Genomic DNA, 14,151 nt, shown 5'->3' with positions numbered 1-14,151 from the left:
TATGAACAGATACAAGCATTGTGGATAACTGGTCATTTATGGCCAATCTTGATGTGCTTCAAAACCCAAGGACATCCGTCACCTAGTAGACTATCTGAATTAGAAGCTTCTGCTAGAAGCTGCTATTCTCAGATTCCCAGGCTGTACACAAGCTCCGAGACTGCAAAGCTGGACTTATTTACCGGTATTTTGAGTTAAACAGTCCTGGAACTAGATGCAGCCTGTAAGTCAGAATAGCAGATTCTAGCAGATGCCTCTAGGAGGAGAGGTATTCCAATTCTTAAAATGAACTGGTGCTCTAAGGTGGGGAAGTTAAAAGTTTGCTGGTGGAGGGGACAGACTTGGTGGCTCTGGGAATAGGGTTCCTGCAACTAATTTTCTCCCACGCATGTTCACAGGTGCTTAGCGATTGGTTATTTAGCACTATCACATGGTGGCAGGAGAGAGCCTTTAAACACCTCCCCCCCAAGTCACTAACTCCTTCGTGCTACTGGTAATTTGGTGGGAGGGTCTCAGCATTGAGTTCCCATAAATCCTCTATTGTACACAACACAGAATACTGCTCAGGAAAGTATGCATCTTGGACCCGGGATCGTTACTTTTGTTTAGGGCAGGGGTAAGCAAACTCCAACCCACCAACTCTGGTGAAACTAAAAATCCCATCATGCATCTGCTTCTAGGGAGTCATATCTGTGGCTGCAAGAGTCTTCCAATGCCTGATAAGAGTTGTAGTTGCACCACAGCTGGAATTTGCCTACCTCTGGTGTAGGGGGTATGCAGGAAAACCACACTATGTGAAAGTGCAATTACCTTGTAAAGCAACCAAAAAAAAGCTGAAAGTACAATAACTTAGAATGAAAATACTCAGCTTTAGCAGTTTAGAAAACAAATTGTGCACTAAGGTAGCCCCACAACTGCAGACAATTCAGCTTTAAGTACAAACAATCAGCAATTACAACCCCAGCATCCCACAATACACAGGGTGTACTGCAAAAGTGTCCAGCATTGGATGCCCTGTAGGCGGGCCAGAGCTTGTACTCCAAACAGAAATCACAGCACATTTACAAAATGGCACATACATTTAGGGGTTCCTCCAGTGCATGGAGGGGAGTTTCCTGGTTGAGTTTAATATAAAGAAGACGTCTTCCTCATATGGTTTCGGGGTTCCTCCAGTGCACAAGAGATGGCTTCCTGATGGGTTTTAGGGGGTTCTTCCACTGCACAGAAGACAGCTCCCTGATGTGGTTTAGGGGTTACTCCAGTGAGCAGAAGACAGTTCCCTGATGAAGTTTAAAAGGTTCCTCAAGTACACAGGAGACTGCTTCCGGATGTAGGTTATGACATGACAGGTTTGCTTTAAAACCCCTTCTGGAATGGTTATAGATCTGCTTTAACACGGATTTCACACTTTCAGACAAAACTTCTAGGCAATTATTGGCAATACAAAAAGGGTGAACAAAGTCCTGAGAAGATCCAGCAATCCCCATATTCAGAGTCTGTTAACAGAGAAATACATTTTATACGTCCCAAATGTTTAATTGTTGTCTGTACTCTTTAATCCATTTCTTCATGTACGCCACTTCCAGGGCTCGTGCCTCGATTACAGACTTGGGGTCATAGGCGTTATTAGAGCGCAAGTCAAGATGGTGAGCTCCATCTGGTATAAGAATGGCGACCAGCGACTCACTGAGGCTCTGCTTGACTCCGCCAGCCGACCACGGGTCCAGATCACCATTACTGGAAAAGAATTACACATTTAGCAGAGAGTTCCTAAAAATTACATAGAACCAGCCTATCAAGAACTTTAATGTACAATATACTGTGAGAGCCTTAACCCCAATTAGATGGCTGGCTGTGGAGTGTTCACTTTTGGCTCATGGCTAGATTTTGTCTAAATCCCCACAGGAAAGAGTGTTGTCAGAGACCAGTTTCAACCCATGCTGATGGCTACCCACTGTAGAGCTAGACTTGACACTCGAGACCAGATAATATTTTGCTTCTGGCCATACAGGACATCGAGAAATGTAGGACACCAAAGATGATTGGCCACAGTTCTCCTTTAACCTGATGTCCGGCCGTTGTAATTAAACAGCCAGACGGCGGTTTCTTGAATGCGTGTGGGCGTTTTTAAATGTCCCGTCCCGCTCGTGCCAGACGCTAGGCGGAGCGCACGAGTGGGAAATCAGCCTGCAATGTAAGCAGCCGGCGATGGCTGTTTACATACAAGCGTCTGTATGTGGGCGGATGTGCGCCCCCCCCCGCCCTCCACCGCAGCTCTGCGGCCGGAGATCAAATGGAGCTCAGTACACGAGCTCCATTTGATCTCCTCCTCCTGACTGAAGGCAGTGATGTGTATTACATCACTTCCTGCATTCAGTGTCACTCTCCGGTACAGGAACCAGAGAAAAGCTGGTGAAGCAGGTGTTTGCTTCATCAGCTTCTCTGGGGGTCCCTAGGTGACATTAGGGGTCTTAGAGACATGTCACATATGAAAAAGGTAATGAAAGAAATGTAAACATTTTTTTAAGTCCCCCGCCCCCCACATACACATGCAAACAAAGTACCGCAGCGCTGAACACTGAAAAATGGCCGGGACAGGAAGGGGGTGTAAACACCGCGGTCAGCAAGTGGTTAAGAATAAGAAATACCCCAACTATTGCTCATGGTAGCTGCCAACAATAAACCCTCTGCCCACAACAGAAGCAAGGTGAACAAAAACAGTATTGTCTTCAAAATCATTCTATGGCTGAATGAACAATTGGCCTTGAGTGAAAAACACCAAATTGGACATTGCAGCTGTGTATTGGGACTTAACAAAAAGTATTACAAGAAACATTTTCTGTTGTGCCCATCAGTGTAGTGACTGTATTGGTTGACAGCAACCGCACAACCCCCCCCCCCTCTATCTGACCACACTGCTCAGTAGGACATTGCAAGGGGGGATTGTGAGTAGCAGTACAGAGATGGAGGTATATATGTATATGTGTGAAGATTTGATGTAACATTCTTATTTCGTTATCCTGTACAGCATAGGATGATAAGCCAAGGAGAAAGAAGTGTTGGCTACAGTGCTGTGCTGCAGCTCCCGTAAAGGAGCGCCCATAAATTGGGCTACAGCCTGGGGTGGAGCTGACAATCAGCAAAAACAAAACAAAAAACCCAAATGATTAGATAATGTGGCCACTGATCAAAATGGGACCAAGTGCTAAAAGGACTTGGTCTCTTGGGGGATTCAACAAAGATTTCTTAAGTACGGCAGAACCCATTATAACCTTGTATGGTTATACTGTCTCGTTGGGTCCTACACCATAGAAGCTATATAGTATCTATACACTGCACTAATGACAACCAAATAGCCTGAGCCAGCTGTATTCAGGTTGGAATGAATGGCTCTCTAATATTAGGCCGTATTTGCACTATATGCAGGCAGCTCTGGATGCGCTTATGTCTGGGGAATAAAAGGAATGATTTGCATGGCAATGCCCTGAAACGAGGAATCTTCTATTTTTGGAATATAATATATGATGGAAGACGACATGTGAATGCCTTCCGTTTTAAGGCGGCTTTACTTTGCTATACATTTCCTGTTATTGCAGACTGGACCACCAGATGGCGCCCCCATACAGAAAAGGCAGATTTCAGTTTTCATACCCTAGATGGCGCTCTTTAAGCACCACTCCACCTATATGCATTAATATATCTCTACCTGAAGATGATGTTGCTGGCAGAACTGATGTTCTTCCCACCGTAGATGGTCGTTATCCATGTTTCGCGAGGTCGCACTCCCCACTGTTTGTAGCAGTCATCCGAGTAGGCTTCGAAATTCCACTTTTGGGGCTCAAACATGTCATTGACCCCATCAGGGCAAAACGGCATCACCATCTCTGTGCAGGCCTGGAGTAACAATTCATTATTACATCATTGTTCCATTAAGATCAGTTTTCATTTAAAGGAAAAAGCGATATGATAAATACAGGGTGACGGTTAGAAATTTACAGAAAATGCTAGCTGCCTGGCTTAAAGCTGAACTCTAAGCAGGCGTATAAAAAACCACAAACAAAAAAATAATGCTGCTCTGTAATCATTAAACATATTGAATACAAGTAGTCCAGTATCTACATTTTACCTAGTATGAGAAGTTCCTGTACAGCAGGGCTCAAGTGTGAGAGGAAAAGACAGCACAAGAGCCAATCAGTTCGTAGTGCCGACATGGAGCATGCCGATAGGAGGAGAAAGTAGAGTGACAGATGAGCTCATCACTGTGCAACTCATTTCACTGTCCAGTAACTGGCAGGGGGCGGTGGCAGGATGACCTGGGCCCAGAGTTAGTGGCTTGAATGATGCTGGCCATCAGACCGACGACATCTAGTGGCCAACAAAAAATACAAGTACTGCAGGGGACAGCAAAAGCTGCTTTCTCTCTTTTTTTTTTAGTCAGTCACTGGCCTGAAAGACTTAACTTGCTGAATGAATCCTGTGCCGAGTAACCCTGGCTTTAGAAGGGGGGTGACCTAGAGGGGCTGCCGTTGCTGACCACCTTGGATGATCATACCAAGCTGGAGACATGGTGCTGAACACAGCTGAGATTTTCTTTCGGTATCTTTAAGGGTATGTAGCCGACCATCATTTGGTGCATTACACTGAAGCAGGCATGATGGATACTTCACTACGGCAGAAGGTCCCAGGTGGACCTTGTTGATTTCTTCATTGGGCATGTGTAAAGGTGGCCATACACTTTACAAAAGTCTTGCGAGGGTTGTAAAGTACTTAAAAAAAAACGTACGATCTGCCCATCTTGGACAGGCAGATTGTACTTGCGATCATCCCAAGCCCGCCCCCCGATGACTGCAATGAGGGGCGGGCTTGCGATGACTGCAAACGGGCAGTGTGCGCATGCACACACCGGCCCGTTCGTCAGTTGTCGAACCAGCAGGCCACTAACCCGCCGAGAGTCGTACGATTCCCGGCGGGTTTTCCAGCCTGCTTGTTCGATAGAAGACGTGTGACCGTACAGTAGAAACAGTCGCACGCCTTCCATACACTGCACGATTCTCGTACGATCGTGGGATTTCCCGCGATTCTCGTACGAGAATCGTGCAGTGTATGGGCACCTTAAGTATTGTATTACGTACAATGTATTGGCTTGTTAAATATACCATTGAGTGTTTTCCTAGATCTTTTTAAGAAGCGCATAAGAGATCTGTTTATCCTGCTAGAAATGTAATGAGCTCCTAACTTGCTGTGCTTTCTGCCTGTACTGCACTGAAACCTCAACCAGTGATATCAGTCCTGTCTAGTGCACCTTGAAATTACAGAGCCCCTTCCCCACCAGGTTATGGCTATAAAAAGATAAGTAGATGTTCTGTAGTCCCGACACTTCCTGCCCTATGGTGACAACACTAATCCTCCATAGCCACAGTACAGTGAATGAGCGTTGTCACCCTAGGGAGTCATTACTGGCAGGATCCTCAGGTCAAATGACCTTGACTTGTTATAATGTTCCAGTCTGATCATTGGAGGGAGAGGAGTCTGAGGAAATGCTTCTTCCTGCCTGCAGCAGATCGATGGCATCATCTCAGTTTAGGCCAGTGGTGGTGAACCTATTTGATATTAGGGAGCCTCTGGACTCTCATTGAAGAGCCGCATAGAATATTTAGTAAAATTTAAATGCTACAGATATGCAGTCAGCAGACTGCAGACATGCTACAGGAGATGGTTAGAGACTATTTATGACCAAACATTGTAGGAGTTGTTGGGGACTGGAGGCATACGTCAGGAGACAGTCATAGTATGGGGATACATTGCATGAGGTCACAGCTATTCCAACCTCTTTACAAATTCATGTTTTCACATTTGTGCTCCCTTAAAAATTACTTACACCACATTTGATATTTTTCTCAACAGGACCCATTATAAAACCCAACATATAAAAAAGGGATGGACAGCAAAAAATTGTAAGTTAGAGAGAAAGAGATAAAAGAACTCTGGGGCCAACCAGCAATTTACAAAGTGTAGCCCACACAATGCAGCCCCAGGTCCACAGATTGGGCATTGGCCTGGAGCTCAATGACGACTTTATAATAAAAAGGTGGGGCTATAATATTCCTCCATATTGACACGCTAGGAATGCATTAGTGCAGACTTGTAAATTTACTACAAGGTCCAAAGATACCGACCAACAGTTCTACCCTAGTGTCATCTGTCCTGTTAACTTTCCTTAGATAAACAAAGCTGGTTAAAAAAGAAAAAAAATTAGATATCTATCTATCTATCTATCTATCGATAGAGGGTTTGCTTTAAGACATATTAGAACATGAGGCCATAGATATTGGACCCTTTGTGTGGAATCTATTTTGCCCTCATACCTACAGGTGCCCATACACTGCTCGATTCTCGTACAAGAATCGCGGGAAATCCGGCGATCGTACGAGAATCGCGCAGTGTGAATGAAGACGTGCGACCGTTTCTACTGTACGGTCGCATGTCTTGTCTAGGGAGCACGCTAGAAAACCAGCCGGAAATCGTACGATTTTTGGCTGGTTTGAACGGTGCTCGGGAGACAAATGCCGAACGGGCCGTTGTGCTCACACTGCCCGTTCAGCATTGCGGTCATCGCAAGCCCGCCCCTCAGGGTGGCAGGCTTGCGATGATCGAGAGTACGATCTGCCTGTCCAAGATGGGCAGATTGTACGTTTTTTTAATTACTTTACAACCATCGCAAGACTAAGGTCTTGCGATGGTTGTAAAGTGTATGGCCGCCTTTAGACTGCTCATTGCTTCTAATATCTGCACACAGATCTCGCCTTCCGGAATAAAAGTGTTTAAATACTTTAAGCATGAGGGTTCCTGTAACATTGTGTGCTGTAGGTCATGTTTTGTGCCAGAAATCAGTAATGGCTGGGGTAAAACAGAACAGAATCTGCATATTTTTTTTATACTCAATGTAATGTATATAGTTCACCTCGGAGGGAATGCCCCAACGGAAATGGAGTTACACTTCAAATTCCAGGTTATTGGGGATTTCCATCTCTCACTTCACCTGAATTATCCCAACATCGTTTTCAACCCCCCACACACACACACCAAAACACAATATATACTTACCTTACATCTTGCAGTCTTCTGCCTTGTCATGTGTCATCATGGTCCACCACTTATGGTGGTGGCTGGTTCATAAAGCTACAGAAAACGTTGCTCACTTAATGAAGCAGCATAATTTCCTGCATCCTTTTCCAGCAAACCCCGGATGGCTTGATGATGCACCCCAACGTGTCCTATGAGGACAGCACCAGAGATGTGGCAAGTGTGTGGAGCTTTTTGGACTAGAAGAGTATAATCATTTTTTCTCAACATCCTATTATATATCCATTTTATACATGGGCACAATGTGAGGCTTTGACTATCATTTGAGGAATACGGCATTTTACAGAAGAATTTAGCATTCCATGACATGTTCTGCAACAAGGTCAATGGCATTACCTGGTAACTCCAACCGAGATCATCGAGGCTTCCCACAGCGGTCTGAGAGGTGTTGAGGCAAGGTGTCTCCCCGGTGTAGTTATAATACACATTAATTGCCTCAAAAATATTTTGCAACAATCCCTTGTCGTCAAGGTTGGGGTTTGTCAAGTGCTTACAAACTTCCTGCAAAACGACATCGAAGTGTTACAGGTATGTACATTTCAAAGTGCAGAATCTTCACTGTGCTGGCCACACCATTACTGTAGAGCTTCTAGGGGGCCATCTTTAAGCATTTATTTCCTATGATGTAAGCAATTGGGAAGGCAGCGGGATGGAGATAAGTATGGTTCTAGAAAGGGTGCAAAAAGAATGGCACTTTGTTTAAAAGCTGGCCTAAGACAAAGCAGCGGTAGATCAGCAAATCAATGAGCACTATTTTTTGAAAGCAGCGGTCATACCTATGAGGTTTAGGGGACCTTAACTGCAGCTTATGACATCACCAAAGGGAGGCACATACAGTTCAGCATATGTAATGCTAGAGAGGATGGTCAAAGACTGCCTACATAATGGTCAGACTGTGGGCATGCTACAGTTGGGGACGAGAGGCATGTGTGACATCACTATTTCTTGGTGGCTGACCCAACTCATTTGTCAGCTGAGACATGTTGCAAAAGAAAGTGAGGGACTAGGGACATGTTACAGGACATCACTGCTATTACCCCATTACAAAGCAATGCTCCCTCTACAAACTGGAGGGAGCGAGGTCCTCACAAGTAGCAAAGTGCTGCATTTGACCCTGGGGCTGCAGGTTGAGCACCAGAGATTTAAAGCAGATATGCGTTTGCCAATGCAGAGCAACGCAACAAGTTTGCTGTAATAGCCTCCTCCAAAACAATGCATGCTCACCATTCAGTCGCTCCCTCACCACTCGGTTTAGCTGCCAGAAGCAAAAAAATACCTGGTACTTCTGGGTATGGAGAAGCATGTGACATCAGTATTACTTGGTGGCTGACCAAACTCATCTGACATACGGAGCCAGTGGAAAAAGTCCTCAGCCCTGTATGAGCGCCAACTGGAGTGACTCTGCATACACAGGGATGCCTGTGGTGTGAAGATGAGGAGTCAGGAAGGCCGTGTGCAGGAAATGGCTAGCTTTGAGTAGTATTTGCACCTATTGGAGAAGGAGAGGCTGCTTATCAAAACAGGTCAAGGTTTCCCCTAAAATGGAAACTGCTCTAATGTGCCAACACTGCAAGAAACCTTAGGGGGAAGTTGTTACTTTGCTTCCTAAGCAACATACTGGTTCTTGAGCAAAGAACATTACCATTGTTAATGAGGCAATGGCTCCAGAACTAGTATATAGCCCAGTATTCAGAGAGAAAAAAAAGATTTCGTTTCAGGAAAAAAAAAAAAAAAATTAAGAAGGTAGGAATATATTACCTGAATTGGCCAAGCAGGTAATGGTTCCAAGAAATTGGCAGGGTAGGGATAGTCCACCATAGCCAGGTTTACCCAAGTTTCACTCAGCCAGCCTTTCATCGCCGTGACATCCTCCTTGCCTTTCAGTGGTGAGCACATGTGAAATGCGCTGGACAGCCATCGGATGCCATCATCTGTAAAAGGAATAATTCATTTATAACTTATCTGAAGAAAGGTCATTTCCACCATCTGAACAGGAAGATGCTGGACCCACTTACCAGTCTCGGCCATACGGTTTAAGGCGGCCCAGGACTTCGATACGCTTTCTGCGCAGCCGGAACCGCTCTTCTTAAAGTCATTTGTCACAATTTGATAATATAAGCTACAAGGAACCAAGTCCTCAAACTGCCAGATTGGAGCGGAAGCTGCCAGAGCCCTGGAAGTGGAAAGACAAGTTTTGGGTCATTACGTTTCGAGAGGGTAGAAGTTGCCAGCACTGGAGGTTCTGAGAAGTCTTAGGAAAAATAGTTGGCTATGGAAAATTCTGGAGAAGGAATACAAGGCAAAACTCAAGCACCAAGCTTCTCCCCCCACCATCAATTGTACCATTTGTATTTCTTTAGGTTCCTTCTGTCTATACACTCAGGATAATGGAAGAATGTGGCAAAGCCAACTCTCCCTCAACTAAAAGGCACTGTAATTACTGGGAAAAAAATGGGACTAGCTAACAGACAGCTAATCAAAGAGGTTAACAGAGGATCGGGACAGGCAATTCAATTGCAAAAAAATATTTATTAGAAAAATATCATTTTTAGAACAGCCATTTTTCACTAACCAACATTAAAAACATTGAAGCATGACATTCAATTGTAGATCTTCTCATAAGTTGGATCAAATAAGGTGATCTCGTTTTGTTTTACATGTATTTTAGGACCATAAAGCATTAAAGGGTAGAAAGATCATATACTTTTGGTGCATTACACCTATTGAACTCCCACCGCTGAAACCTCTACACATAGGATATCACCTGCAGGTGTAAAGCGCTGCTTGCCGTTAATTAATTGAGGCAAGAAAAGTTTCCTTGTGTTGCTGATTGTTTGTAGTTATGTAATTTTAGATTATCTTTTCCATTACTTTGGATTTTGTTGTTTAAAAAGGAGAACTATGAGGTGAGTGCTTTTCACTCACCTCATAGTTCTAGCCGACCTGTGACAATGAGACTGTCACAGGTTGGCTCAGTAGATCGGGAGGTGAGCGAACACATACCGCGTTCGCTCACCTCTCGATCCTGTCACGGCTCTCTGCCGTGACATGGGAGGGGATGGATTCCCCCCTCCGATCCGCCAGCGCTGACTGGCAGAATGGACAGGGGAGGGGGCGGGTACAGCTGGCTCTGCCTGTCAGTCACGCAGCTGGGCGGATCCCGGCATAATTGTCGGGATCCGCTGCGGCGTCTCAGCTGCGGCGTCTCGCGGTATACTGCGAGCTACAGCTCGCGGTATACTGAGCTTAGGGTGACGGGAGAACGCTAGTTTGTGTCCTCCCGTTACCCTAAGGAGAACTATGGGGAAAAGCCTTAACCCCATAGTTCTCCTATAATGTTCACAATGACAGAATGATTACATGGAATGTCTTTTCTTTTTGTCGTCCTCCAAGCATCTAGTACCGATTAATCCGTATGTGCTGTTAACCCCCTCTTAGCGGGCTTTAGTGAATTTATTTGTGGCCTGCTGTAGATAAAGGAATACAGGATCTTTCTTGCTGTGTAATCTTTTTAGACAACTTCACCAAAATTTCCACTGATTATTTCCACTGATTATATGACAATCTTCCTCTTTGTTCCCACTAGACTTTGGGTTTGAGTGAGAATACTGAATGCAAGAAATCCTTTACGGATATGTGTAATAAAACTTCACTCACGTTGCTGGAAATCCATGGGGGTCAATCCAATACGGAAGTTCTTTTGGTGTTGTCAATAATTCAGAGGGTGAAACTGCGTCCTGTTTGTATCCTTTTGGGCCATCAATTAGTACTTTTGCACTGTGGCACTACAGCAGGACAATAACTGAATGCTCTTAAGATGGCTTGCATCTTAAGAAAATTCAGTGAGTGTACCGCTCCAACACCTCTCCCCTGGAAAAAGTACTAGTTGATGGCCCAAAAGGATTCAAAAAACAGGACACAGTTTCACCCTCTGAATTATTGACAAACACCAAAGAACTTCCGTATTGGATTGACTCCGCGGACTTCCAGCAACGTGAGTGAAAAAGTTTTATTACACATATCCGTAAAGGATTTCTTGCATTCAGTATTCTCACTCAAACCCAAAGTCTAGTGGGAACAAGGTGGAAGATTGTCATACAATCAGTGGAAATTTTGGTGAAGTTGTCTAAAAAGATTACACAGCAAGAAAGATCCTGTATTCCTTTATCTACAGCAGGCCACAAATAAAATTCACTAAAGCCCGCTAAGAGGGGGTTAACAGCACATACGGATTAATCGATACTAGATGCTTGGAGGACAAAAAGAAAAAGAAATTCCATGTAATCATTCTGTCATTGTGAACATTAAAACAACAAAATCCAAAGTAACGGAAGAGATCTAAAGTTACATAACTACAAACAAACAGCAACACAAGGAAACTTTTTCTTGCCTCAATTAATTAACGGCAAACAGCGCTTTACACCTGCAGGTGATATCCTATGTGTAGAGGTTTCAGCGGTGGGAGTTCAATAGGTGTAATACACCAAAAGTATATGATCTTTCCACCCTTTAATGCTTTATGGTCCTAAAATACATGTAAAACAAACGAGATCACCTTATTTGATCCAACTGCTTATTAGAAGATCTACAATTGAATGTCATGCTTCAATGTTAGTTAGTGAAAAAATTTCTATTAAATTAATATTTTTTGCAATTGAATTGCCTGTCCCGATCCTCTGTTAACCTCTTTGATTAGTAAATGCTTTGGCTCGGTTACGGATCTGATTGACAAGCAACTTGCATTCAAAATAAAGGGTAATTTTAATGAGTCGGATCTCCAGGAAGAAACACAATTTTTATATTAAAAAAGGCACTGTAAGCCTATTTCCTCAACCTAGGTACACTCGCTGATCAGCACTCCTTTCCTATAGGATACTGGAGCTATCCCAAGGTGGACTCCAGCAGCAATTAAGTTGAAGAGCATGGATAGGAGAGTATACCTTGGTGGGGAGGGTTGTTGTTTAATAGTAGACGCGGTCTACTATTAACAATGAGCAAAGTTAGCCTATGTTTTGCCCATATCCCACATACCCATGTCCATAGTGGGCTCTGCCCACCTACCCAAGCACAGGGTGCTTGCTGGTGACAAAGGGATCTATATATTTTTATACACATATACACCATGTTCTAGATTAAAAAGCAGTCAGCAGAAAAAACAAGATATCTAAAACGCTGTGTGGTCACAATTGCCAAGAAAAACACCCACAACTGAACGCCCAGAAAAATGTGTTTGTAAAAGGAAAGACAAAAAAACCCCACTGTCAGCCGCCCGTGGTCTGGTTTCCTTCCTTAGTGACCCATCCTGACAGCTGATGAACCAAAAACAAGTTTTGTTTTAATAAATGTCGTGACTCCAGCAGCATAACGACTTATTCGTAGAGGAGGGACTATGAGAAGATCTGTATTGTTCAATACTAATAGTTTTACCCTCCATAAGGAGATCTCACCAAAGAGCAAAAGACCAGATCAAATGTAAGAAACTAAATGCAACAAAGCCCCCTATCCCTCGTTTGTATACATAAGATCTGTATTATTCTGTAAATAATATTTTTTGTTGTTTGGAGGTGATCATTTACCCCATTTTAGATTTAGCATTTTACTATTAGACTTTACAACCAAAATTATTTTTCACTGCAACATTAATGTGAAGTTAAAAATGGTTCTCCAGTTTCCCGGCAAGTATCAGTTTCCTGAGGCTTTAATGAACTGCACTGTCCATGAAGGGTCTGTACACACGGTGAACTAAAAGTGCTGAACACAAACTGCAACTGTGCTAAAGTTACTCAAGTTCACCTTAAGGCCTCATTCACCCAAGAAACGGCCGGCACGTACGGCTCTGTGATGCGTGCACGGCCCTATTGGCAGCTCCCGGGAAGGACGAGTGCTGCGTGTTATTACTACACAGCCCCTGTCCTGCTCTATGGGAATATGTGGCCGTATGCCACCCTACGCTCACTCGCCCGTGCGGGTGTCTGTGCTTGTACGCTGACAGGATGGATCCCGTCTGCGTCTGAGCCGGGACACTCGTATGGACCTGCACTTGAGATGAGCATAGGGCGGCGTACGGCCGCTTGCTCTCATAGAGAAGGACAGAGGCTGCGTATTAATCACACGCAGCGCCTGTCCTTCCCGGGAGCTGCCCGATACGGCTGTGCACGCAGCACTGAGCTGTGCGTGCCGGCCTTCTCTTGTGAATGAGGCAGGTTTGAATATGGCTGCTGTTGGAGACTTCTAAGTATAGGCCCCAACAGGATGACTATGTGAAAGACAGCAGGTAGTGTGTGTGTTAAAAAAAAAAAAAAAACAAAAAAGTTCATGGGGTCAAATTGATGATCGCTTTAGAATGTAGTGGAACAAAAAAAAAAATTGAAGGAGCAGGATGGAAAATGTCTCAATTTTCTGACGCCGCGTGTGGTTTTTATTCAGGAAACTCCATTCATTCCAAAATCGAACGAAATTTTGAACGATATTTATCAAGTCTCTGATGGCATTATCGAATGTTCTGACCAGATTTTTCTTATGAATGTTTGTATGAAAATCTACCAGTGTATGGTCAGCTTTACCATACATACATACTTTAAAAGACAACATGGTAGAAGCTGGAATTCTGTGACCTACTTGTAACCCGAGAGGCTCCACACTTACCCCACTACATCATGAGGATACTTCATTCTCATCCAGGCTGCCAGCATTCCGCCATAAGAGCCCCCGATGGCAATCACTGGGCTGTGCTTTGCGTCCCCATGCGCTTTAAAGAACCGTATAAGAACAGCAAAGTCTGCAAGAGCCTGTTCTGAGGTCAGATAATTCAAGTGTTTGGGGTCCTAAAAATAAATAAGTTAGATTTTAGGAGGGACGTTAGGGTTAGGGAAAGAGTCCCTAACCCAGAAAAACACAACAGTGACAGCATACCAAATAAAATATTGTATGCATAATGTAAGCTAATGCAATGTAGGACTCACTATGTACCCATGTCATTATAAAAAGGTGTGTTTTTTTTTTTTTACC

At 44.0% G+C, this 14,151-nt stretch overlaps 1 protein-coding gene across 1 annotated transcript in view; it reads right to left on the bottom strand.

Moving 5' to 3' along the window:
- Nucleotides 1-1,374: 1,374 nt before the first annotated feature.
- Nucleotides 1,375-14,151, bottom strand: part of PRCP (prolylcarboxypeptidase) — a 35,429-nt gene continuing 22,652 nt past the window's right edge. Inside the window, exons 4-9 of the mRNA XM_018565706.1 lie at nt 13,789-13,967; nt 9,159-9,316; nt 8,902-9,074; nt 7,480-7,644; nt 3,707-3,894; nt 1,375-1,737 (exon numbers count right to left, since the gene is read on the bottom strand). Of these exons, the coding sequence (XP_018421208.1) occupies nt 1,518-1,737; nt 3,707-3,894; nt 7,480-7,644; nt 8,902-9,074; nt 9,159-9,316; nt 13,789-13,967 (1,083 nt within the window). The 3' untranslated portion in view covers nt 1,375-1,517. The remainder of the gene's footprint in view (nt 1,738-3,706; nt 3,895-7,479; nt 7,645-8,901; nt 9,075-9,158; nt 9,317-13,788; nt 13,968-14,151) is intronic.

The sequence above is a fragment of the Nanorana parkeri genome, unplaced genomic scaffold (genome assembly GCF_000935625.1).
Source record: "Nanorana parkeri isolate BGI_ZX_2015 unplaced genomic scaffold, ASM93562v1 scaffold875, whole genome shotgun sequence".
In the NCBI taxonomy this organism is placed as follows: Eukaryota; Metazoa; Chordata; class Amphibia; order Anura; family Dicroglossidae; genus Nanorana; species Nanorana parkeri.
This window is presented reverse-complemented; position numbering and strand designations above follow the sequence as displayed.